General features: G+C 38.2%; 1 protein-coding gene across 3 annotated transcripts in view; it reads right to left on the bottom strand.

Annotated features, from left to right (window-relative positions):
- CTNNA2 (catenin alpha 2) overlaps positions 1 to 24,021 on the bottom strand; it is a 1,129,701-nt gene that overhangs the window by 76,403 nt on the left and 1,029,277 nt on the right. For all 3 annotated transcript variants that reach the window (XM_029937693.1, XM_029937690.1, XM_029937691.1), the window contains exons 13-14: positions 17,271 to 17,422; positions 1,117 to 1,230 (exon numbers count right to left, since the gene is read on the bottom strand). In XM_029937693.1, coding sequence (XP_029793553.1) covers positions 1,117 to 1,230; positions 17,271 to 17,422 — 266 coding nt within the window. The remainder of the gene's footprint in view (positions 1 to 1,116; positions 1,231 to 17,270; positions 17,423 to 24,021) is intronic.

The following is a 24,021-nucleotide window of genomic DNA, read 5'->3' as shown; positions in this document are numbered from 1 at the left end:
TATAAAACCTGAATCTTTAAAGGGAGGATAATCAGGGAGCCTGGGTGGCTCAGTCAGTTAAGTGTCTGACTTTGGCTTAGGTCACGATCTCACTGTTGATGAGTTCAATCCTTACATCTGGCTCTGTGCTGACAGCTCAGAGCCTGGAGCCTGCTTCAGATTCTGTGTCTCCCTCTCTCTCTTCCCTCTCTCACTCACTCTCACTCATTTTCTTTCTCTCTCTCTCTCTCTCAAAAATAAATGTTTTAAATTTTTTTTAAATAAAGGGAGAATAATCGAACCCCCTTTTATAATCCCTAGAGATTTAATCTCTTGAAACTTGCCTTTATCACCTGCATCTGCCCTTAAGGAGATACAGTTAATAGGATTAGTCAGAATGCTCTTAGAAAAACTATTATTGGTTGACAGTGTTACTGAGTATTCAGGAAAGTTCAAATGGCAGCCAGAGCAGTCATCTCTCTGTTGCTTCCTGCTCCATGCTTTCAAGTGGCATATTTCTAGTATGTCTGTATAATTTCTTTTTCTATCATATGGCAGAAAGATCTAGGGCTACCACCCTGGCCATAAGCAGGCATCAGGGAGAGGGAAAGGAAGTTATTTCTCTTATTCTGATGGCCTTGAAACAGGTTCAAAGGTATGGTTTTATTCACCAGAGACCCCAGGCCAGAACATGGAGCAGGGTGTGGAGCCCATAACAAAGTAGTGCTCTAATTTTCCATCCGTCCTTGCCTCTTGTGTTGTTAAGCTTGGTGGCTTCAAACAGAACTGTGGTATCTGTGCCAATGCAAGATCTGGGCATCCCTGTGTTCCTTAGCTGTTGAGCCCTCTATTCATGATCCCAACCCAATAAAATCCACTATACTCTTAAACTGTTTGCACTGATATGACTGCTAAGTTTCAAGTGATGGAGAGAGAATGGAGGTAACAGGAATCAGAAGCACTGGTGGTTATTTCCATTGGGTAAAATATGAATTGCTAAAAACAATCACAGGTGAGAGGGAAGATTTCTGAGCTATAAATCTCTGGGACTCTACGACTCTGGTCAGAAATCCCCTTAAATCAATGTGGTGTAGATAGCTCTGGTGCATGAAACCTAAGTCCTGGATATCCACTCACCCGTGCACTCTGCCCTGCAATGAGCTGGTCGTCTTCAGTCTGAACACTTGTCCGACTGCGCACATCATAATCCTCCTGCTCAAAGTCAGAATCATCCTCTAGTTCTTCTGGGGTCTAAGGGTAAAAGGGAAAGAGAAGAATTAGCATATTCTGAATTGATAATCTTCAACCCTACCCATATACTTCGTGGCTGATAAGGCTAAGTAGCTCCCAAGATAGAGCTGGTAGCAGTTACAAGGGTGTTGGCTAAAATGGAGACAGAAAAATCTAGCTGTCCAATTTACCTTTTAAAAAATATATACTTTATTTCTTCCTCCTGTAGGTATTAAAAGTATATTTAGTTCTTGACATGACATGCTTTCTAGTTGTATGAATAATTCTATTTGTGTTTCTTCCACCCATAGAAATCTATTTTAAGATAGAAAATCACCACCAACAGAAGTTGTACCTATACATGGTCTATAATGCCCTTTTTGCTCTATCCCCACTCTTTTCTAATTTTGATAAGTGCAAATGAGTCATCTCCAAATCAGTGGTTGGTCCAGATGAAATATCTGATGTGGTCACTAAATTGCATGTGGTGCAGGTTGCAGCTATAGATTCCAGACTCAAGATTGCCTGAATATGAACCCCTGTGTGACCACTGGCAAAATCCACTTAACTCTGGCTTCCTCCCTTGTGGACTGGTATGATAAAAAAGTTGTTCTATGATTTTTGTGAAGATTAAGTAATATTCTTTTTGTAGCGTGTCTAGCATATAATAGACATCTAAAAAATGTTTCCATCATGATTTATTAGGATTTTGAAATCAATTTCTTCAAATCCTTTTAAAAAGTAAAGCTACCAATTACTACCAAACTACAAAGGATTAAATAACTCTTTCATACATAGTATCAATTTAGCTAAACCCAAGCACAGTGAAGTAAGAATCATTCTCTACTTAGAGATAAGAACACCAAGGTTTTGAGAAACAACATGTCCATTGTCCCTAGCCCAATTAATAACAGAATTAGAATTTAAAGTGAGTAGTTACATGAAGATCCTGTCCTGTGTCAGAAAAAAAAAATTAATCTATAAACTCAGAAACAAAAATACTCCCCATCTTTAATAACTATAATAGATAACATGCATTAAGTGCTTTTCATGTACTGACGCCTATTTCTCTAAGCACTTTACATATACCAATTCAAACTGTTTTCTTAACAGTTCATGTAAACACTATTTTCTCCACTTCACAGATAAGGAAACTGAGGCATGAGAAATTATGCTTGCTCAAAATCTTCTAAATCTTGTAGCATGTTCTGTAGACTATCATCACTGTTAATTCTAAGAAGATGAACTAGGAGGGGGTGAGGATGGTGCACAAAGGGGCCACAGGGTATTAGTGTGACATTTTTAGATCAATGGTCATTAGACTGAGAGCTGACAGTCACCCACAAACTGTCTATTGGCACACAGTAACACCACCTCCCAGGACTCTGTGTTTTAAAAGGAAGAAAGAGACCACAGCAGTACCAATGATACAGTTGCCCATTCCTCATCCAAAAGGGCACATTTTTATTCTGCTGGTTTCTTTGTCTACCTCAGTGTAATTAATCAGGCGTGGTTATTGATGAAGCCTTGAGATTGGTCAGACAGGCATAAAATGGGGTCTTCATGCCAATATCACATTATGCGCAGTAATTTTCCAAGCTTTGGCATATCCTTCTTGTTTTCCTTCTCTCTCTCCATCAACCCTATTAATATTCACCCAGTCATCTACAGATGTTCAATTTTCTTTCACAGAATTATTAAAAGAAAGAGGGAAGAAAGAGATTTTGTTCCCATACTTTATTAACTAAAGCAGGGGTGTGGTGGGCAGAACCTAGTTCAAATAACTGGTTGTATTTTCATTGTGGACAGAGACAATAATGTCTGATCATTTTTCACTCTTCTGGAATGTACTGCAGAACAATTACAGCAAGCTGGTAAATTCTGCTGACAGATGAGATGACAAGATTGCAAGTGCTTTTCATCATTAGTTTTTCAAAAGGAGAGAGAAAAGCAAAATGAAAAACCTCACTCAACAGAAAAAAGGGAAAATATGACAGTGCCTATAGTACTGTGTCCAAACATTTCAATGATCTGTGTGTTTAGTAGATGAGTCAATGATAAACACAACCTGGGATCATAAGGTATTTAATAATGATTTTTCATTCAAAGGACTATGGCTCAGGAACCAAAACATAGTTTAAAACAAAAACAGAAACAAACAAACAAACCAAAAAAACAAGCAAAACAAACAAATCTGGATGTGGACCTAGGGAACCTGAATATTTTTGGCCTAACTCTGCCTCTCGTACGTTGTGTGTCTTCAGCAAGTCATGTACAGTTTTTCTGCTTCTCTATCTCCTCACTCATGAAATGGAGACATAATCCTTACTTATCCTGTCTGCGTCCCAAGATTATAGGATAAAACATGTATGAAAATGCTTTGTAAATTATAAAAGTGAACTAAAGTAATACGTGATGATAATGATTATTATGCATAGTAAAATATATACCAATAACAACTGTGATGAAATAATAATGGAAATAATTTTTTACCAACCACTCTGGGCCAAGCATTCAGCTACAGGATTTACTCCATATAAAACCCAATGAAATAAGTTGAATGCCCATCTTAGAGATGTATAAACAGACTCAGAGTTCAGTCAGTTTTCCAGGGTGTTATACCTAGCAAGTTGAGAGGGCTCAGGGCCTATGCTTTTAATCATCACATCGTCAGGCATTTAACCATATGATAACCATTTAACATCAGGCAAGGGAGTGAGCTTAAAATATTTTCTTGTGCCTTAATCATGCAGCTAACCCATCCAAGTCACCCATATAAATACTTCTGTGAGGGGTGCCTGGGTGGCTCCATCTGTTAAACATCTGACTCTTGACTTCAATTCACATTGTGAACCCAGTGTTATGGGATCAAGCCCCATGTCAGGCTCAGAGCTGAGCATGCAGCCTGCTTAAGATTCTCATTCTCTCTCTCTCTCTCTCTCTACCCCCCTTCCCTTCCTTCCTCCCTCCCCCCTCCCCTCTTCTCTCCAGCTTGTCCTCACCCTCTCTAAAAAAAAAAAAAAAAACAAACAACAACAACAAAAACCACGTTGTGTGCATGTGCAGTTTGCTAATTGCATGTAAATGCTGGTTTTAGTTGAATTACTCATTTCAAAAAGTAGCAGTGCTATGTTTTGGTTGGTCAAAACCCCCCATACATTAAAGGAGATGTGAAAAAATAGTGAAGGTCTACAAATGGATCCAGAGATAATAAACCTTGTATCCTTAGTAGTCATATAGAATAAAAAGAAAAACTAAAATGTGTATGCAATTCACTGGATTGGAGGCTGGAGACTGAGGGTCAAGCCTCAATTCTGCCTTTCTGTGCTTCCAGGGAAGACCTTTTCACAATAATCAAAAACCACTTTGGGTCTACTCTCAGTTCCCTAGGTCTATTATCTAACTGTTAGGTTGCAAAAGTGGGTTTAATTTGAAAAAGTGACACAATCAAAGTATTTGGCCTCTAAAATCTGCCCCCTCTAAGAGTCTATGAGATTAACTTCTGCCTGTGACAGAGGCCCAAGAAAGTCATGTGCTTGTCCAGGGTCACACCACATGTGAGTTGTACCAATCTACCGGTCTCTGACTCTCAATCAAATACTCAATCTCCTCTACAACAGTTTCTGGAGAGAAGCAAAATAAGAAGAGACAGAAGGATTTAGAGTTTTTTCAGCAGGACACATGAAAAATACATTGAGGAACATTTAAAATAAAGGCTCAAATGCCTATGAGAGTTTTATTAGGAATAGGAACAGAAAGATGAGGAGGATATGGAGATGAAATGAGAGTTCAGGTGATACATGAAGAAGGACTTCCCAAACAGGATGCTATACCACTGGAGTGGAAAAAATAAAATTATATTTCCCTTCATCAGTGTAGAACAAAACCCCATCAGTCAGGACATTGGTCACTGACATCTCTATCCTGGGCCATTCTGAAAGCCTCTTGATTGATCTCCTTGCTGGTTTTCCCCCTATACATTCTACTCTTAGGGTGAAGATCCATGTAAGATTGAAGTCAGCTTAGAACACATTGATGGCTTCCATCTCATTCAGCATGGTCCTCAGTCTGCACCTGCCATTTCTTCTGCCTGGAGCACATTTCTCTAATATTTTGACGGCTTGTTTCCTCCTTCTCCAAGTCTGTTCTCAAATGCCACCCAATTGGTGACCATCCTTTATAAAACAAATACCCATCCTGTGCTCTGTCCCCTTATATTATTTGTTTTCCCCATGGCACAATAACTGACATGTTCTATCTCCTTGCTTATTCTCTCTTCTGACAGAGAAATATACATTTCTTGAAGATAGGGACTTTGTTCTGCTCACCTCTGCATTCGGGGCCCCTCCAATTTTGTGGGGCATCTAGTAAGCTATAAATAAACACTTATTAAACAGATGACCAAGATTGAATTACTGAATTTTTCTTAAAATCTTATGAACTGATTTCTAATGACGTAAACTAGGAAAACAAAATAAGACTGTATGGAACCATGTTCATTAACTGGATAATAGTGATCTGTAATAGGAATATCAATTTCGCCACCAAACTTGTTTCTGAAGTTTCCTCAACTCTTTATTTTCTAGCTCTGAAGAGTAACTCTAATCCCTGAAATTTTAATAATATTTTTAATTTACTTAACAAATTCTATTTCATTAATTGATTATAATAAGAAACTTCACCCAAGCAGAATGAGAAAAGAAAAATATTTCCTAGGAACCTACTGACAGATTTACGCTAGTACTTTATAGCTCTGGCCATATTTGTCCTCATTTGCAGATAAGAAAACTGAAGCAGAGATGAATGTCAGTGGGCCAATGATGCCCAAACATGTAAGCCAGATCCTCAAGCTTTACTGCTTTAAGCACTCTCGCTGTCTCAGTAATTTTTTCAAGGTGCCTCTGGGCTAAAAACAAAATAAAACAAAACACCAAACAAAACAGCAACAAGCCTAACAGTACTGTTGATTAAACAGTTAAATCACAAAAATGGATTTAGTTGATTAGACTTAACTTAGTACCTAGTGCCTGTTGCACATTGCATGACTTCATAAATTTTGGAATACTACGAGCTTCCTTGTTATCACAGCAACCACCAGAAACCCAGCTTCACAAATATTGGATGTTATTAAAAGGAATACTCCAACCTAATGTTTAAATTGGGAACTACTTTTGGCTAATCTTTCCTACAATGTCTCAGAGACCTCTCTGTGTTTCCCTTGAAATTTTAAAACATCTTACAATATTCGAAGGGCCCTTTCAGGCACAGATTGGGATAGATCAAGTTAAATTTTGGATATTTATTTATTTATTTATTTATTTATGCTTATTTATTTTTGAGAAAGAGACAGAGTTAGAGCAGGAGAGGGGCACAAAGAGAGAGGGAGACATAACCCAAAACAGGCTACAGGCTCTGTGGCATCAGTACAGAGTCTGAGGCAGGGCTTGAACCCACAAACTGCAAGATCATTACCTGAGCCAAAGTCAGATGCTCAATGGTCTGAGCCACCCCGGTACCCCTAAACTTTAGACTTTTATCTGAACCCTAGGCACTACTGTTTTATGACCTGCTTTCAAAAGTATCATGTGCAACCAAATTAATAAGTTCCAATTACATTATAAAAGAATATAGATATCATAATAGATTTCTTCAGGGTTATTCTTATAACATTACTTCCTTCTACCCTACCCAGTTAACTTAATTTCCCATATTAAATGTCTAACTCTCACATGTGCACTTGGTCCTCATTATTTGTAGATTCCTTATATGTGAATTTCCTATTCACCAAAGCTTCTTTGTGATCCCCCAAATCAATGTTTGTATAGTTTTCCACAGACAAGTAAAACGTGGCAAAAAATTTGAGACACCTAACCCCTGTGCTCCCAGCTGAGGTCAAATAGCACAAGCCTCTGCCTTTTTGTTTTAGCTTTGATGCTATAAGTAAACATTAATTTTTTCTCTGCTTAAAATGACTTCTAAATATAGCACTAACATGTTATTTAGTGTTCCCAAGAATAATAAGGTTGTGATGCACCTTACAGAGAAAATGCTTGTGTTAGATTAGCTTCCTTCAGGAACCAGTAATGGCGTCTTTGAGTTCAATGCTAATGAGTCAGCAATATATATTAAATAAAGAGTCCTCAGGTGCCTGGGTGGCTCAGTCGGTTAAGCGTCCGACTTCGGCTCAGGTCAGATCTCATGTTCGTGGGTTCAAGCCCTACGTCAGGCTCTGTGCTGACAGCTAGCTCAGAGCCTGGAGCCTGCTTCCGGTTCTGTGTCTCCCTCTCTCTCTGACCCTCCCCCTTTCATGCTCTCTCTCTGTATCAAAAATAAATAAAAACATTAAAAAAAAAAAAAAGAGTCCTTGGGGGAGGAGGCAAGATGGCGGAGAAGAATGGAGCTCTGTAAACTTTGTCCGCCCCATCTATCAAACTGAGAAGGACATTACTCTTATCTGCAAGAGTGAAAGGAAAAAATACAGACTCCAAAAAGAAGACAACCTCAAAGATGCCTGAGTCAGTGAGTGTGAACTGGGGAGGTTGGAAAATGTGCCAGCCCGAGAGGGGCAAGGGAGGTGGAAGACCCAGCCCAGCACAGAAAAAGCCCGGAGCCCAAGAGAGGAAGGGAAGAGAAAGAGAAACTGAACACACTCACAGTACTGTCTCTAGAGAAGAGAAAAACAATTTAACCTGGCACAGAGAGAGAAAAACTCTCACCCCATATATAACCACTGGGCTCAGCAGCAACCAGGACAGCAGTGGAACAAAAACAATCCCCTCCCCCTGAATAATCCCAGCTGGGAGACAAGGGGTGGCCTGCAGGAGCGCACCTCACCTCCAGCAGCAGCAGCAGCATGAATCCCAGGTGGCACCAGGAAGAACAGCCCCCACCACTATGCGATCCCGGCAGGGAGGTGGCAGTGGCAGCCTGGCCCGAGGGAGTGCACCTTGCCCCCTGCAGCAGAAGCACAGATCCCAGCTGGTGCCAAGAGTAACAGCTCCCTCCCTCTATGAGATCCTGGCTAAGAAGCCTGCCACCAAAGCGAGTACATCTCATCTGTGGTAGCACTAAAGTGCATGGACTAGGATTTTGAAGAGAGGCGGGCCTGGAAAATACAGCTTGGCTCACCTGCGTCACAGGGAGAGTGGACACAGAAGAGGGGCTTGCAAGGCTTAATTCTAGCAGAGCTTGAGGTGCCACCATTCTTCTCTCTGCAACCACCAAGGCACCTCCAAGACCTACCTACACCAAACCATGCCTATCAGCGAGGGGGAGCTGCAGCTTTTTTGTATTTAATTTTTATAATTATTTTTTCAAACTTTTTAAAAAATTCTTAAATTTTGATTCCTTATTTTCCTTTTTCCTTTCTCCCTATTTTTTTCTCTCCTGCCATATCCATATATATTCTCCCTATTCTCATCCTTATCTCTCCCCTCGGCTGGTTATATGCGTTTAGATTGTCCATTATCCTTTGTTGTCTCTGCCCCCCTTTATTTTTTTCTTCTCTTTCCTTCTCATTTCTCTCCCTTTTCATTTCTTCCTTTCCCCTTTCAATTTGTTTGTTTGTTTGATTTATCTGTGTCTTTATGTACTTTTCTCCTCTGGGTGTTTGTCTGTCTGTTTTCCTTTTCAGTGCTACCTCAAGAAACAAGCCAAAGTACACATAACAGAGAGTCCCAAATATCGCTGAGTAGGGAAATAAAAAAAATCAAAGGCACAACAAGAGGAATTAAGAGACACCATTAAAAGAACACTTCCTGAAACAACAGGCCCTAGACAGTCAATAAGCTTCCTCTAAAAGAGCAATACTAACAGGTGCACAGTGCACAACGAGCTTTCAAAACTGACAAGAGACAGAAAGCTAGCCAAAATGACAAAACAAAAGGCTCTCCCCTAAAGAGACTCCAGGAAGAAGTCACAGCCACAGAACGTCTTAAAACAGATCTGAGTAACATAACTAAATAAGAATTTAGAACAATTGTCATAAAATTAATCGCTGGGCTTGAAAAAAGCATCAGAGAAGCTCCTGATACAATGACTAGGGACTTTCAAAATAGCTGTGATTAGTTTAAACAGTCTATAAATGAGGTGAATATTAAAATGGAGGCAGCCACCTCATGGATTGAAAAGGGAGAGAGAAGAATAGGTGAATTAGAAGACACAGTTATAGCAAAAGAGGAAGCCAAGAAAAGAGAGAAATTGATTCAGGAGCAGGAAAGGAGAATTTGAGACCTGAGTGATACAATCAAATGGAACAATATCCATATCATAGGAAATCCTGAAGAAGAGGAAAGAGAAAAAGGTCCGGAAGGGATTCTAGATCAAATTATAAGTGAAAATTTCCTGAATATTGGGAAAGAAATAGACATTCAAATTCAAGAGGCACAAAGAACCCCCTTAAGATGTAACTTGAATCAAACATCAGCATCACATATCATAGCAAAACTGGCAAAATATAAAGATAAAGAGAGAATTCTGATAGCAAGTACGGATAAAAGACCCTAACATACGAAGGGAAACCTTCAGAGTGGTTATAGACCTATCTACTGAAACTTGGCAGACCAGGAAGGAATGGCAGGAAATCTTCAGTGTGATGAAGAGAAAAAATATGCAGCCAGGAATCCATTATCCAGCGAGCCTGTCATTCAAAATAGAAGGAGAGATAAAGGTGTTCCCAAATAAACAGAAATTGAGAGAATTTATCACCACCAAACCAGCCCTACAAGAAATCCTAAGAGGGACTCTATGAGGGAAATGTTGCAAAAAACACAAGGTACCAGAGACACACTACAAACACGAACTCTATGGAGAACATAATGAATCTAAATCCACATTTTTCAATAATAACACTGAATGTAAATGGACTGAATGCTCCAACCAAACAACACAGGGTAGCAGAATGGATAAAAAACAAACAAAACCCATCTATTTGCTGTCTACAAGAGACTCATTTTCGACTGGAAGACACCTTCAGATTGAAAGTAAAGGGATGGAGAAATATCTATCATGCGACTGGAAGCCAAAAGAAAACCAGTAGAGCCGTACGTATACCAGACAAACTGGACTTTAAAGTAAAAGCAGTAACAAAAGATGAAGAAGGACATTATACAATAATTATAGGGTCTCTCCATCAGGAAGAGCTAACAATTATAAATATCTATGCACTGAATTCGGGAGCACCCAAATACATAAACAATTAATCACAAAAGAAACAATCTTATTGATAAGAATGTGCTAATTGCAGGGGACTTTAATACTCCACTGACAGCAATGGATAGATCAACTAAACAGAAAATCACTAAATAAACAATGGACCTGAACGACACATTGGGACAGAATTGATGGATATATTTAGAACTCTGCATCCTGAAGCTAGGAAATTCACATTCTTCTCAAGTGCTCATGGCACATTCTCCAAGATAGATCGCATACTGGGGCATAAAGCAGCCCTCCCTAAGTATAAACGAATAGAGATCATACCATGCACACTTTCAGATCACAATGCTATGAAACTTGAAATCAATCACAGGAAAAAGACTGGAAAACCTCTAAAAACATGGAGGTTAAAAACCATCCTACTAAAGAATGAATGGACCAATCAGGTAATTAGAGAAGAAATTAAAAATATATGGAATCAAATGAAAATGAAAATACAATCCGAACTCTCTTGGATGCAGCAAAGGCAGTCCTAAGAGGAAAGTATATTGCAATCCAGGCCTATTTCAACAAACTAGAAAAATCACAAATTCAAAATCTAACAGAGCACCTACTGGAACTAGAAAGGGAGAAGCAAGAGCACCCCAAACCCAGCAGGAGAAGAGAAATAATACAGATCAGGGCAGAAATAAACAATATTGAATCCGAAAAAAATAGTTGAGCAGATCAATGAAACCAAGAGTTGTTTTTTTGAAAAAATAAACAAAATTGATAAACCTCTAGCCAGGCTCCTTAGAAAGATAAAAGAGAACAGGTAAATAGAAAAAATAAATGAAAATGGATCTATTACAACCAATCCCTTAGAAATACAAGCAATCATTAGAGACTACTGTGAAAAACTATATGCCAATAAACCGGACAATCTAGAAGAAATGAACAAATTCCTAAACATACATGCACTACCAAAATTCAAAGTAGAAGAGACAGAAAGTATGAATAGACCAATAACCAGGGAAGAAATCGAATCCATTATCAAAAATCTCCCAATGAATAAGAGCCCAGGTCCAGATGGCTTCCCAGGGGAATTCTACCAGACATTTAAAGCAGAGCTAATACCCATTCTTCTCAAACTATACCATAAAATAGAAATAGAAGGAAAACTTCCAAACTCATTCTACGAAGCCAGAATTACTTTGATTCTCAAACCAGAGACCCAATATAAAAAAGAGAACTACAGACCAATGTCCTCAATGAATACAGATGCAAAAATACTCAACAAGATACTAGCAAATCTAATTCAACAGCATATAAAAAGAATTATCCAACATGATCAAGTGGGATTCATTCCTGGGCTACAGGGCTGGTTCAATATTCACAAATCCATCAATGTGATACATCACATTAACAAAAGAAAACATCAAAACCATATGATCCTGTCGATAGATGCAGAAAAAGCATTTGACAAAATACAGAACCCTTTCTTAATAAAAACCTTTGAGAAACTTGGGATAGAAGGAACTTAGTTAAACATTATAAAAGCCATCTATGAAAAGCCCATAGCTAATATCATCCTTATGGGGAAAAACTGAGAGCTTTTCCCCTGAGATCAGGAACATGACAGGGGTGTCCACTCTCACCACTGTTGTTTAACATAGTGCTGGAAGTCCTAACATCATCAATCAGACAACAAAAAGAAAGAAAATGCATCAGAGATGGCAAAGAAGAAGTCAAACTTTCCCTTTTTGCAGATGACATGATACTCTACATGGAAAACCTGGCAGACTCCACCAGAAGCCTTCTAGAACTGATCAACGAATTCAGTAAAATTGCAGGATACAAAATCAATGTACAGAAATGGTTGCATTTCTATACAACAAAAATGAAGCAATGGAAAGACAAATCAAGAAACTGATGCCATTCACAATTGCATGAAAAATCATAAAATACCTAGGAATAAACCTAACCAAGAATGTAAAAGACCTATATACAATGAAAACTATAGAAAACTTATAAAAGAAATTGAAGAAGACCCCAAGAAATGGAAAAACATTTCATGCTCATGAATCAGAAGAATAAGCATTGTGAAAACGTCATTATTACCCAAAGCAATCTACACATTCAATGCAATCCCCATCAAAATTGCACCAGCATTCTTCTCAAAGCAAGGACAAATTATCTTAAAATTCATATGGAACCACAAAGAACCCCAAATAGTCAAATTAATACTGAAGAAGAAAACCAACACGGGAGGCATCACAATCCCAGACTTTAGCCTCTACTACAAAGCTGTCATCGTCAAGACAGTATGATTTTGGCACAAAAACAGACACATAGACCAATGGAATAGAATAGAGAGCCCAGAACTGGGCCCACAAATGTACGGCCAATTAATCTCTGACAAAGCAGGAAAGAGTATCCAAAGGAAAAAAGACAGCCTCTTTAGCAGGTGGTGCTGGGAGAACTGGACAGCAACATGCAGAAGAATGAAACTAGACCACTTTCTTATACCCTACGCAAAAATAAACTCAAAATGGCTGAAGGACCTGAATGCAAGACAGGAAACCATCAAAACCCTCAAGCAGAAAGTAGGAAATAGCCTCCTTGACCTTAACCACAGCAATTTCCTACTTGACACATCTCCAAAGGCAAGGGAAATAAAAGCAAAAATGAACCTTTGGGGCCTCATCGATAAAAAGCTTCTGCAATGCAAAGGAAACAATTCAGAAAACTAACAGGCAACTGACGGAATGAGAAAAGATAGTTGCAAATGACATATTGGATAAAGGGCTAGTATCCAAAATCTACAAGGAACTCACCAAACTCTACACCTGTAAAATGAATAATCCAGTGAAGAAACCGGCAGAAGACAAGAACAGACACTTCTCCAAAGGGGACATCCAGATGGCCAACAGACACATGAAATGATGCTCAACATCACTTATCATCATGGAAATGCAAATTAAAACCACACTGAGATACCACCTCACACCGGTTAGAGTGGCTAAAATGAAAAAATCAAGAGACTATAGATGCTGGCGAGGGTGTGGAGAGACTGGCACCTTCCTACACTGTTGGTGGGAATGTAAACTGGTACAGCTGCTCTGGAAAAGAGTGTGGAGTTTCCTCAAAAAACTATTAACAGAACTCCCCTATGATCCAGCAATAGCACCGCTGGGGTCTACCCAAGGGATACAGCAGAAGTGCTGATGCATAGGGGCACATGTACCCCAATGTTCATAACGGCACTTTCTACAATAGCCAAGTCATGGGAAGAGCCTAAATGTCCATCACCTGATGAATGGATCAAGAAGATGTAGTATATATATACAATGGAGTATTACATGGCCATGAAACAGAATGAAATCTGGCCATTTGTAGCAAAGTGGAAGGACCTCGAGGGTGTCATGCTGAGTGAAATGAGGCAGAGAAGGACAGATACCATGTTTGCACTCATAGGTCTAACAGGAGAAACCTAACAGAGGACCGTAGGTAGGGGAAGGGGGAAAGAGAGTTGGGGAGAGAGAGGGATGCATATCATGAGAGACTATTGAATACTGAGATGAAACTGAGGGCTGAAGACGGAGCGGGAGGGAGAGCAGGTCTGTGGTAATGGTGGAGGGCACTTGTGGAGAAGAGCATTGGGTGTTATATGGAAACCAATTTGACAATAAACTATTAAAAATTTTTAAAAATTAAAACTTAAAAGAAATAAAAAGGACTCTTATGGCTAAAACAAAGTGTCCTTAAACAAAACCATGCACAAAACACAGTTATATATTGATCAGTAGATGAGAATATAGACAGAGGCTCACAGGAACCTAGCAATGTTTCCTTAGGAACAATGTTTTGGTATTCTCTAACTCAACGTTCACAGCAAAGTTGCAGGATATAACTATTGCAAATAATTACAGTCAGCTGTATAGTGGTGTGTCAGATTTGCCTATTCCTTTTTTAAATTACCATGCTGGGGTAATTAGAAAATTCCTTCATAGCCAATAGATCACCAAAAACAAGTGTCGTCAAGAAGCAAACAAAAAATAGTCTAGGCAGATTAGAACTATTCCAAGAGAGAAGTGGGGTCCTGAAAGGTGAGTTTGGGATACAGAAAGGACAAGTTTTGTCTACTTCAGAGGGCTGTCTGGAGCTGCCTTAGAGTGCCTGGATACCAACAACCCATTAAATATGTATGGACTTGTGAGAGACAGCGCGATGGAGAATTTAACCCTTGAGGGCTCATTCTGCATTTATTTTTAGGGGAGAGGAATTATACTTTTAAGTATAATCAGCACTCTGGGAGGGAAGGGGGCATGGCTAGATTTGCTGGTAAAGAGGCAGCTCTACTCATCTCATTTTCTCTTAAACTTACTGCAATGGATTTTTAAGTAGACTTAATCATTATACTAAGAAAGTAAACCAAGAAATTAAGTACAAGATGAAGCCATGTGGGTGCTGAATGGAGAAGGATTTTAAAAATAACAATTTGTACATACTGTACATTTCTCTCTTAAGTTTTAAGTCGTGTGAAATCCATCTGATCAAATCACTCGAAATGTCGAGATGCAGGAATGACACTTCATGAAACAAAGATATGGCATTTTATCTAAAATTATGTTTTCTTACAGCTCATGAATGAATAAATAAATGATGGCTATAAACTTCCTCAGCCTTCCAGATGAATGGTTGTCACAAAAATGTGAAGGCTAACAAAGCAGAAAAATGGCAAAAGAGGGAATATGTCTTGAGGATCATAGGGGGATTTAGTGTCAAATGCTTTGAAAACATAACTCTCATGGTCTATTACCTTATTTCACAAGTTAGTATGTAATGGAAAAAAATGATCTAATTTGTTACAGGTTTTAAAGCCTGCCTTTTTTTTTCTTTTCCTTCTCCAATTCTCATCCCTTTTCTCTTTGTTACCTTCCTATCTCCCCACATATATGTTCCCAACACACCACACATACGGTACACATCCAGTCTTAATCACTGTGCCAGACAATACACCAAGTGAAAGGAAAATAAAAACACAACATTTGCTTTCCAAAATTTCACAGTCCAAAGAAGGTATTAGACACAAAAGGAAATAATGCAATATATACTATAGCAAGCGGAAAGCTATATGAGTTAAAAGAGAGTGACAGTATTCTTGATGAAAAAAATTTGAAGAAAGGTTTCAGCCACATCTTGAATGGTGGTAAACTTGACAGATCTAAAATGGGCAAGTTAGAAGATCAGTAAATACATCCTAAAGTCTCCAAATTCCAAATTTGAACTCCACATTTTTAAGTGTAATTAGTGTCATCTGATACAACTTATGCGATGATCTGAACACTTTGAACTGATCTTAAAATTATTATGAAAGAAAGACATAGTCAACGTGCAAACAGGCTGAATTTAAAGAGAAGAAAATTCTCATATGCTTTTTGTACTCCCAAGTGAAGGAGTTTGGTGATTGTATCAGGAGAAGCATAGATTCAGACCAAGAGGGAAGAGAGACTCTTCTTGGTGATACTCTACTCCAACTGCTCAGATCACCTAGAAGCATCGAGTTGACTCTGGATACTATAATTGAAGAGGACCACTAATGGATTTAATGACTTTGAAGATACCAGGATTTGGGGAAGAATTAATGCCATGTACAAAATACTCAAAGAATTAGGTATAACTGTCCAGAGAGAATATACTGCAGGCATTATTTGGTTACTACTGTTTTGCAATGTTTGAGGACATACTAGTTTAGATGTTCAATGGTCACCCTGAGAAAAAGTTTTTCAAAATGCACTCAATACTTATCTCATGGTTTCACTGAGCAGCTTAGAGACCACTGTGGAGGATGAAGGTGAGGATACAGTCCAATATAGTAGAAATGAGCTCAATGAACTAGGGAGAACTTTAAATGTACCTCATGCCACGTGTCAAAAATGATTACATTTTGGATACATTTGGTTAAGTTAAATATATTATTAAAAACTTATTTCCTTTTTACCCCATGTGTCCACTAGAAAATTTAAAATTATAATTGTGCGCACATTACATTGCTATCAGACAACATGTGCTTACCCTTGGCATTGGAGAAGCCCCATGTCTGCTTCAGTTGTAACAGCCTATTTGTGTCATCAATTTTGCTTTTGAATACTTAAGTTTAAGAATGAGTTCTATGGGTAAGAAAATTGTCTGAGAATGATGCCATATTGTTGGTAAGATGAGGAGAAAAAATCATCTTACAATAAAATAATATGGAACAATGAAATAGAATGAGGTAAGCTATAGGTCTTAATATAGATAAGTGAAGGCACGTTCTGAGTGAACAAAGCAAGGTGGAAATGATAGTTTTTAAATCTACTATGTTTTATGTATAACATGTCTAATTACTTGGACAATGGTTTAGAAGGCTCATACCTGACAACAGAGACTGATGACAGGAAGATAGTGGGGTGAGCCATGGGTGGGGGGGGGGAGTTTGCTGCAAGATTACACAGCCTTATTTATAAGGTCTTAATTATTTGTTACAAGGATAAAGTCATTGTTTCATATTTGTTATTAATCCTATTAAACTGGATAATCTTCATTTCTTTCCATCACATGGCTGTCTGATCTTAGTGAGAAAATAATATTAGTCAGAGGACCAAACAAATTAACAGCAAGGGTACCTGGAACTTAGTATCAAATTTAAACAAAAATGAATGCAAGAAACAGGAAGGGAATCCCTTTTCAGATTATTCAGTGTGAATCTAGGCTTGTTGGATCATGTGTCCGTTTTGTCTGACTGAATATTCCCCCTTGTCTGACTAAATGAGGACCCAAACAGCTTAACAGGTTACATTAAATAATAGAATGACCAAAAGTAAGTTCTTTGGAATCGCTACAAGATGCTCTGATCAGCTTCAAGCGATGGAGGCCTTACATACCCTGATCATCAGCACAGCCTTCCTGATGTCTCGAACACCATCATATACCAGGCGAGAGGCATCAATGAACTCATTCTCTTCAAATGGTTGAGGGACGTTGGCACTCAGGGCTTCAATGGCAACCTCTACTTGCTCAGCAAAGCGTGGCATCACTGCATCAAAGTGAGAAACAGTGGATTAAGCAATCTTTCTCCCATGCTCCCTGTTCCAGCCCTTGTGCAAAGTGGCACATTCCAGTTATTCCAACGGTTCGATGGAGCTGTGTACCTACCTGGCCAGTGGGATGGATTCAGTTTAGTGGTCTTTGTATCACTTACCTTCAGCAGAGAAAGTAAACCATTACTCCATGAATGGTGATGGTATGCAACAGCAAGTTTTTGAGAAGTGCTCAGGGTAGGGTGGTATAATTTGTATACATATATGTCTCATATTCTCCTAAATTAAGTTGAATTTTACTTCTGCTAGTTACTGGCTGTGAAACCCTGGCCAAGTTTTAATTCCTTCTAAACCTGTTTATTTGCCTATAAAAAGGTTCTATACTAAGTTTCAGTGAGATAATACAAATACATTTATTGGATGGTGTTTGGCCCTCAGAAAGCCTCAATAAATATTTAACTAGTATCATATGCTAAAGTTATAGGCAATGAGTAACAGACCTTAACCTATACAATTTCACAGTAATGTGTGAATGAAGTGATTCAATCTTTCCCACTTTTGTTGAGACAGGAGTTGAGATTGGAGGTGGGGGATGGTAGTGGAGGGAGGCTCATGGAAAGATCATATAAGAGGTGAGAAGGATCTCAGTACACTCCAGCACGAAGCCTAGGGATAGACACCAGTGGACTCAAAGATGAATTTGATTTTGTTCCATTTTACCAGGACCATATTGATGTGAAAGAAAAGTATATATGATTTCTAAAGTGTTAGCACCTCTTTCTTTAAACAAAGACACCTACGTATATACTGGAGGTTTGCAGAAAGTAAATGTAGTGGAGTGTCTGGAACACCTCCACTGGCCACTTTAAAAAATGCTGCTGATTCACTGATTCTCAAAAATTATAATTCAATTTTTCAGCTTTTATCTTGTAACAATCAATTTATATGGCAAATGAAAGCCAAAAGCACAATTCATTTTATTTACAAGGACAATAAAATAGAAACATCATTCATCTATTTTCCATTTCTGAACTTTCATGCCTGATTCGTCTTCATACTCATTTTCATCCTCTGTGGATACTTTAACATCCATTTTAATCCCTAGTGTGAGAAACTCTGCTAAATTACTTCTAGGGACAAAGTAAGTATTCAAGATAAAACATTCCTAGAAAAATGTATTTCTACTAGGAAAAGCCAAATGTTAAAAAAAGTATATTAAAAAAAGGAGGAGGATTACAGGACAACAGAGTAACCATTTTTTCTAAAGAAATGATCAAAACCACATATGTATGGGGTGAATTTCCTTCTGTGAGTAGACTGCTATTATTGGTTCTTGATATCGTTTGAATTTTTCATTTGTACCTTTGAACTGATTTTACATAAAAGCAATTGGGTGGACATTGAGTTGAACTCCTACAAAAACCAACTAAAAATTTATTTTTAAAAACTACCACGTTAAACTAAGGCCATTTCAGCTATCCATTTGTGTTGGGAATAGAGTGTTTTAGATAACTAAATAATCGCAATCATCGAAATTGACCTCCCTAAGCATGAAAATATTGCTATGTGTATTTGGCATTTTCTTAAATGAAATTACAAATTACCTTCCTTTCCTAAAATGAAAATTCTCAATATAAACTTCATTCTATTTGATGTCTAAGCTGCCATCATGACTATCAATGATTTTACAGATTTATATGGTACCATGAGTAGCAGTTAGATGCCTTAAGTTTTGTCTCTATTGTTTATATGATAATTAGTACTCCTACATGTATGTGAAATACTCTACACAGGCTCCTGTGTGGCTCAGCTGGTTGAGTGTCTGACTCCTGATTTCAGCTCAGGTCATGATCCCAGGGTTGTGGGATCTGACTTTGTATCAGTCCTGCACTGAACATGGAGCCTGCATAAGATTCTCGCTCCCTCTGCCTTACCCTCCACTGGCACTTTCTCTCTAATATAAAGGAAAAAATCTACAAATGAATAATGCAAAAAATAGAAAACTATATAAAGGATTAGAATAGGTAATTCACAACCCCCCCCCTCAATCCCATGTTATTGATAAATACATGATGTTTTACTTCATTAATAACTGGGAAACTCACAGTATAAACAATGGGATATCATCTCATAGCTGTTAGAATGGGCAGACAACTAAAGCTTATTAACACCCATCTCACCGAGCATGTGGACAAAATGGGAGTCAAAATGGGCACACATCATTCTGACAAGCACTTTAGATTAGACAAAATCTAATAAAATGAAGATTTCCAGTCCCAACCAGTGAGCGGAGATATTTTCTAGGGCATGGCCAAATATTGACTTCTAAAGAGGTGCTTATTAGGAAGGTCGAGTACATTGGAGTCACGGGAACACTTTTTTTTCTTCTTAATAGGTTGAAGATTCCAAGAATTAAAAAGAGTTATATTAAACTAGGAATAAAAGTTACAGCTCTAAAGGATCCCTTCCAACCAGCAGGATCCCAGGGCTGTAAAAGCTACTAAGTTGGAAGCTGGGGAAATAGAGTAAGCTGTTAACTCCAGGTTTGTGGACAGTTCATCAGGATGGAATAAAATGGGCTTAGGGATGTAAGTCAGAAGACAGCCAGTACAGTGAAGAGAATAAGTCCTACATTCAAAGTTTTGACAGGGAAAAGCAAGCTGAAAAGAGGCATCATTCGTGAGAAATTTAAAAATACACAAGAGAGTATTGTGCATAATTTTAACATATGTATTTTTATTACTCATGTTCTGAAAGAATATATACCACCTTAAGTATAGTAGTTGCCCTTGAGGGGGACAGAAGGCCATGGGATTAGGTAGGAGTCTTAAAGAGGCTTCAAGTGAACCTTAATTCTTAAGGAAATAATAACATCAACAAGATACTGCAAAATGTTAATATTTGTTACACATCAGGGTAGAAACAAGATCTGTTATATTAGTCTCTGTCCCTCTTTTATATTTGAATCTTTTCATGATTCAAATATTTTAAAATGATAAACATATTATCCTCAATGATGTGCTTTTTTACGGAATAAGACTCTGAGAAAAGTTCTAGGTCATGGGCCAGAATATAATAGAAACCAATTTGATCAATGGTATATTTTTAATGTTTATTTATTTTTGAGAGATAGAAAGAGACAGACAGACACCACAAGTGGAGGAGAGGCAGAGAAGGACAGGGAATGCAAAACAAACTCCTGGCTCACAGAGCCCAATGTGGGGCTTGAACTCTGACTGGTGAGATCATGGCCTAAATGGAAGTTAGACGCTTAACAGACTGAGCCACCCTGGACCCCAGAGATACTGGACCCCATAATACTGTTGTATTATGTGAGAAAGTCCCTCAGAAATTGTGACTGTGATCACACGTCTAATAGTCAACCTTAATAATTGCCTGCTGGAGAACGGAGTTAGGTAGTACCTACTGGACCCTGGCTCTCAGGCACACATTTCTATTTTTATGAAGACCTTTGATGGAGTATAAAAGGGGAGATCAGCACTGTTGTGTGGCTTTGTTCTGCTCATACAAGGTCACCCTGAGGAAGAGCTGGGGAAGAGCACAATGTAGGAGGTGACCTGTTATCTTTCTCCACCAGCTTGTAGGTCTGATTCTGTGCCCAAGGGAGAAAATGGGAAGCTAAGATCTAAAGGGTCTACTTTCATAAGGAATGCTCTGGGACCCAAAACATGCCCAGGACTGCTCTGAAACCCCAGGTTTGGAAAAGGCATTCTGTTTGCTCCACCTGGAGTACAGAATCTCTCTAGGAAGATTTAGGAAGTGGCTTGTTGGTATGAACAACAATATTGTGGACATGGCATTGTCAGAAGAGGAAGAAAAAACAAAGCCCTTTTACAAAAACATTGGAACAGAACTGAACATTAACCTTCTAAGGGGGAAAATGGTGGAGAAGGAGGTGAAGAATCCTCACTTTACCAGTTGGGGCTCAGAGGTCTATTTATCCTTAATATTCCAATGATCTTATATCCAACCTGGTAAAACCAGAAGTTGAACTAATTCAATTTTGTTTTATTTACTATAACTGATAAGTCATCCATTTCTCTTATCTCAAATCAGTGTTTTTCTGGGTCTGACTCTTTAAAAACTCTTTCTCTATGCTCTGTTCTTAAGTATATTCAATATTTATATTTTTAGGGCTTGGTCAACTGCTTTTTCACCAATATACCTTTGCTCTCCATGCTCCTGCTCTTTCCTGTTTAGTTTTATCCTGTTTTTTTCTATTTTTTAAATTTTTTTAAATGTTATTTTTGAGAGGGAGAGAAAATGAGAATGAGAATGAGAATGAGAGGGGGAGGTGCAGAGAAAGAGGGAGGCACAGAATCTGAAGCAGGCTCCAGGCCTTGAGCATAGAGCTGTCAGCACAGAGTCCAGTGTGGGGCTCAAACGCACAAACCATGACAACATGACCTGAGCTGAAGTCAGATGCTTAACTGAGTCACCCAAGCACCCCCTGTTTTTTTAAAGTGATAATACAGAAAAACACAAGTTTATGGAACAATGATCCTTCACAGAACCTAAGAGTTTAAACAATGCATTTTTCTAATGCCTCTAGTAGTGTCTAAAAAATTAAATATCCTCAAAGTAATACTGAGAGAGAAAAAAGTCTCAGAATACTTCAAATGTGATGCTGCTTCTGCTTCCCAGTAATTAGGACAAAACACAGTATTGCCTTTGTGATTAGCACATTGTATATTAACAGAATTTCTGACATAGGGTTATATAAATAGAAGTTTATACTTTCTGAATTACATACAAAAATGTATATATCACTTTGCTGTTATTCAGAGTACTGAATTGCTCTTGTGTCTTCTAAAAGGGTGATCAAAGTTAGAAATAAACTTGTAAATTTTTGCTATAGTTTTGTATTCAGAGTGCACACTAGGACACAAAATGATGACATTCCAAGAGTAATGAAATCAGAGTTCAGCATGTATATAAAAACCAAGGTTGCCTCATTCTACTGTCTATTGAGATCCTAAACCAGAGGTGCAGAAGATTTGGACTGAATCCTCCTGAGAGACGTCAGAGGTGATGTTTCAGAGCAAAGGGTGAATCAGTAAAATGAGCAAGAAGTTGTCCTAAAGATGCAAATAGGACTGCTGACAACCATAAGAGCAAAATACAAGGTTACCTAGAGGTAGTGGAAATGAACAGCCAACCAAATGCCCCTGAGGAACCATCTAAAAGGTCCATGTCTAACTATAAACGCTCTAATGATCCCATTTAATACAGAAAGGCTCTAATATCTTTATAAGACACAAACACCAGTTTCAGACACCTGCTTATACTTCTTCGGTATCTCCACATATTCCTAGATAGATTTAAATGTTCCAATTTTAGATTAAATATTTAGGGTCTTCAAAGATGACATGGAGACATACCATGTTATTCCAAGATGTCCATGATGAATTTATTCTCATACTAAAATGTACTTCTTTCTCTTTGGTCCAGGTGAACTCCTCCTCAATCTATGATGTCTCATTTAGATTTAACTGCCATTGTGAAACCTTCCTTTATTCACAAAGTTGTCCATTCTCTATAACTTTATAGCATCCTAATTATGCGTGCACCATTAGAGTGTGCAGTGTAATGTATTAAATTGTTTGACATTTCTGTATGTCAACTGTTTTACATTAGGAGTTACTTTTAGGAGTGAGACACACTCTTCCTTCTTTGCATTATAAGCCCTTATCATCCTTTTGGCACAGCTATTCTATCCAGCTGGGACATGGAGGAGGAAAAGACTGGGATGTAGAAAAGAAGTCCATCGTCTTCGAGTATTTCAGGGGCAAAATGAGCAGTATCACATCTCACATACTAAGTTTCTTTCCGTCCATCATTTCAAATTAGCTCATTAATTTTATTAAATAGTTTCATGAGTCATTTAAGCAAGTTATTAGAGGGTATTCTAGGGTTGATCCTTACGGACCTTTTAGAAACCTCAGCTCAATTCTTTCAGGATTACTTGAGTAGAAGCATTGCCACTAAACAAGGAGAAAGATTCATTATTGTATCCTTGACTAGTTTACCAGGGCCAAACTAGGATATCTTCATGCATATGGGCACCCAGTTGTGTTGGTGTAGTCAGCCAACACATTCTCCTGAGTGTGTTCCTTGCACAAATTTTATTACCAAGGAAAGAGAAAAGAAAATGGATAAGGACCAAGGACCCTCTGCTTTACACTAAGAACCAGTCTAATAAGTGTTACTCTAAAATAAAATATAAGAATGAGAGTATTTGAGAAAATCTAGAAAGAGAATAAAGTATCAAAAGTGAATGGAATTGTGGCCATCCCCAACAGAGGAAGACATTATAGTTCCCCATTCTCCTGCCAGATACAAAGAGTTATTAGGCCTCCATATTAATAGTTGAAGTTAGATAAAGTATTAGGTATTATCACAGTAACAGAGCCAGAAGGTATTAGTTTGAGGAGACCCTATGGGGGCAATTTCAGGATCCCCTTACAGCAGAAAAGTAGTTTCATGTCATTTCTATAGGCAATGCATTCTTTCCCCAAGAGCTTTTATTTAAGTTGTCCCCAGTTACATGTTAGGTAAGAGGAGAAGAGAATAT

Source organism: Suricata suricatta, chromosome 4 (assembly GCF_006229205.1).
Source record: "Suricata suricatta isolate VVHF042 chromosome 4, meerkat_22Aug2017_6uvM2_HiC, whole genome shotgun sequence".
Taxonomy (NCBI): domain Eukaryota; kingdom Metazoa; phylum Chordata; class Mammalia; order Carnivora; family Herpestidae; genus Suricata; species Suricata suricatta.
This window is presented reverse-complemented; position numbering and strand designations above follow the sequence as displayed.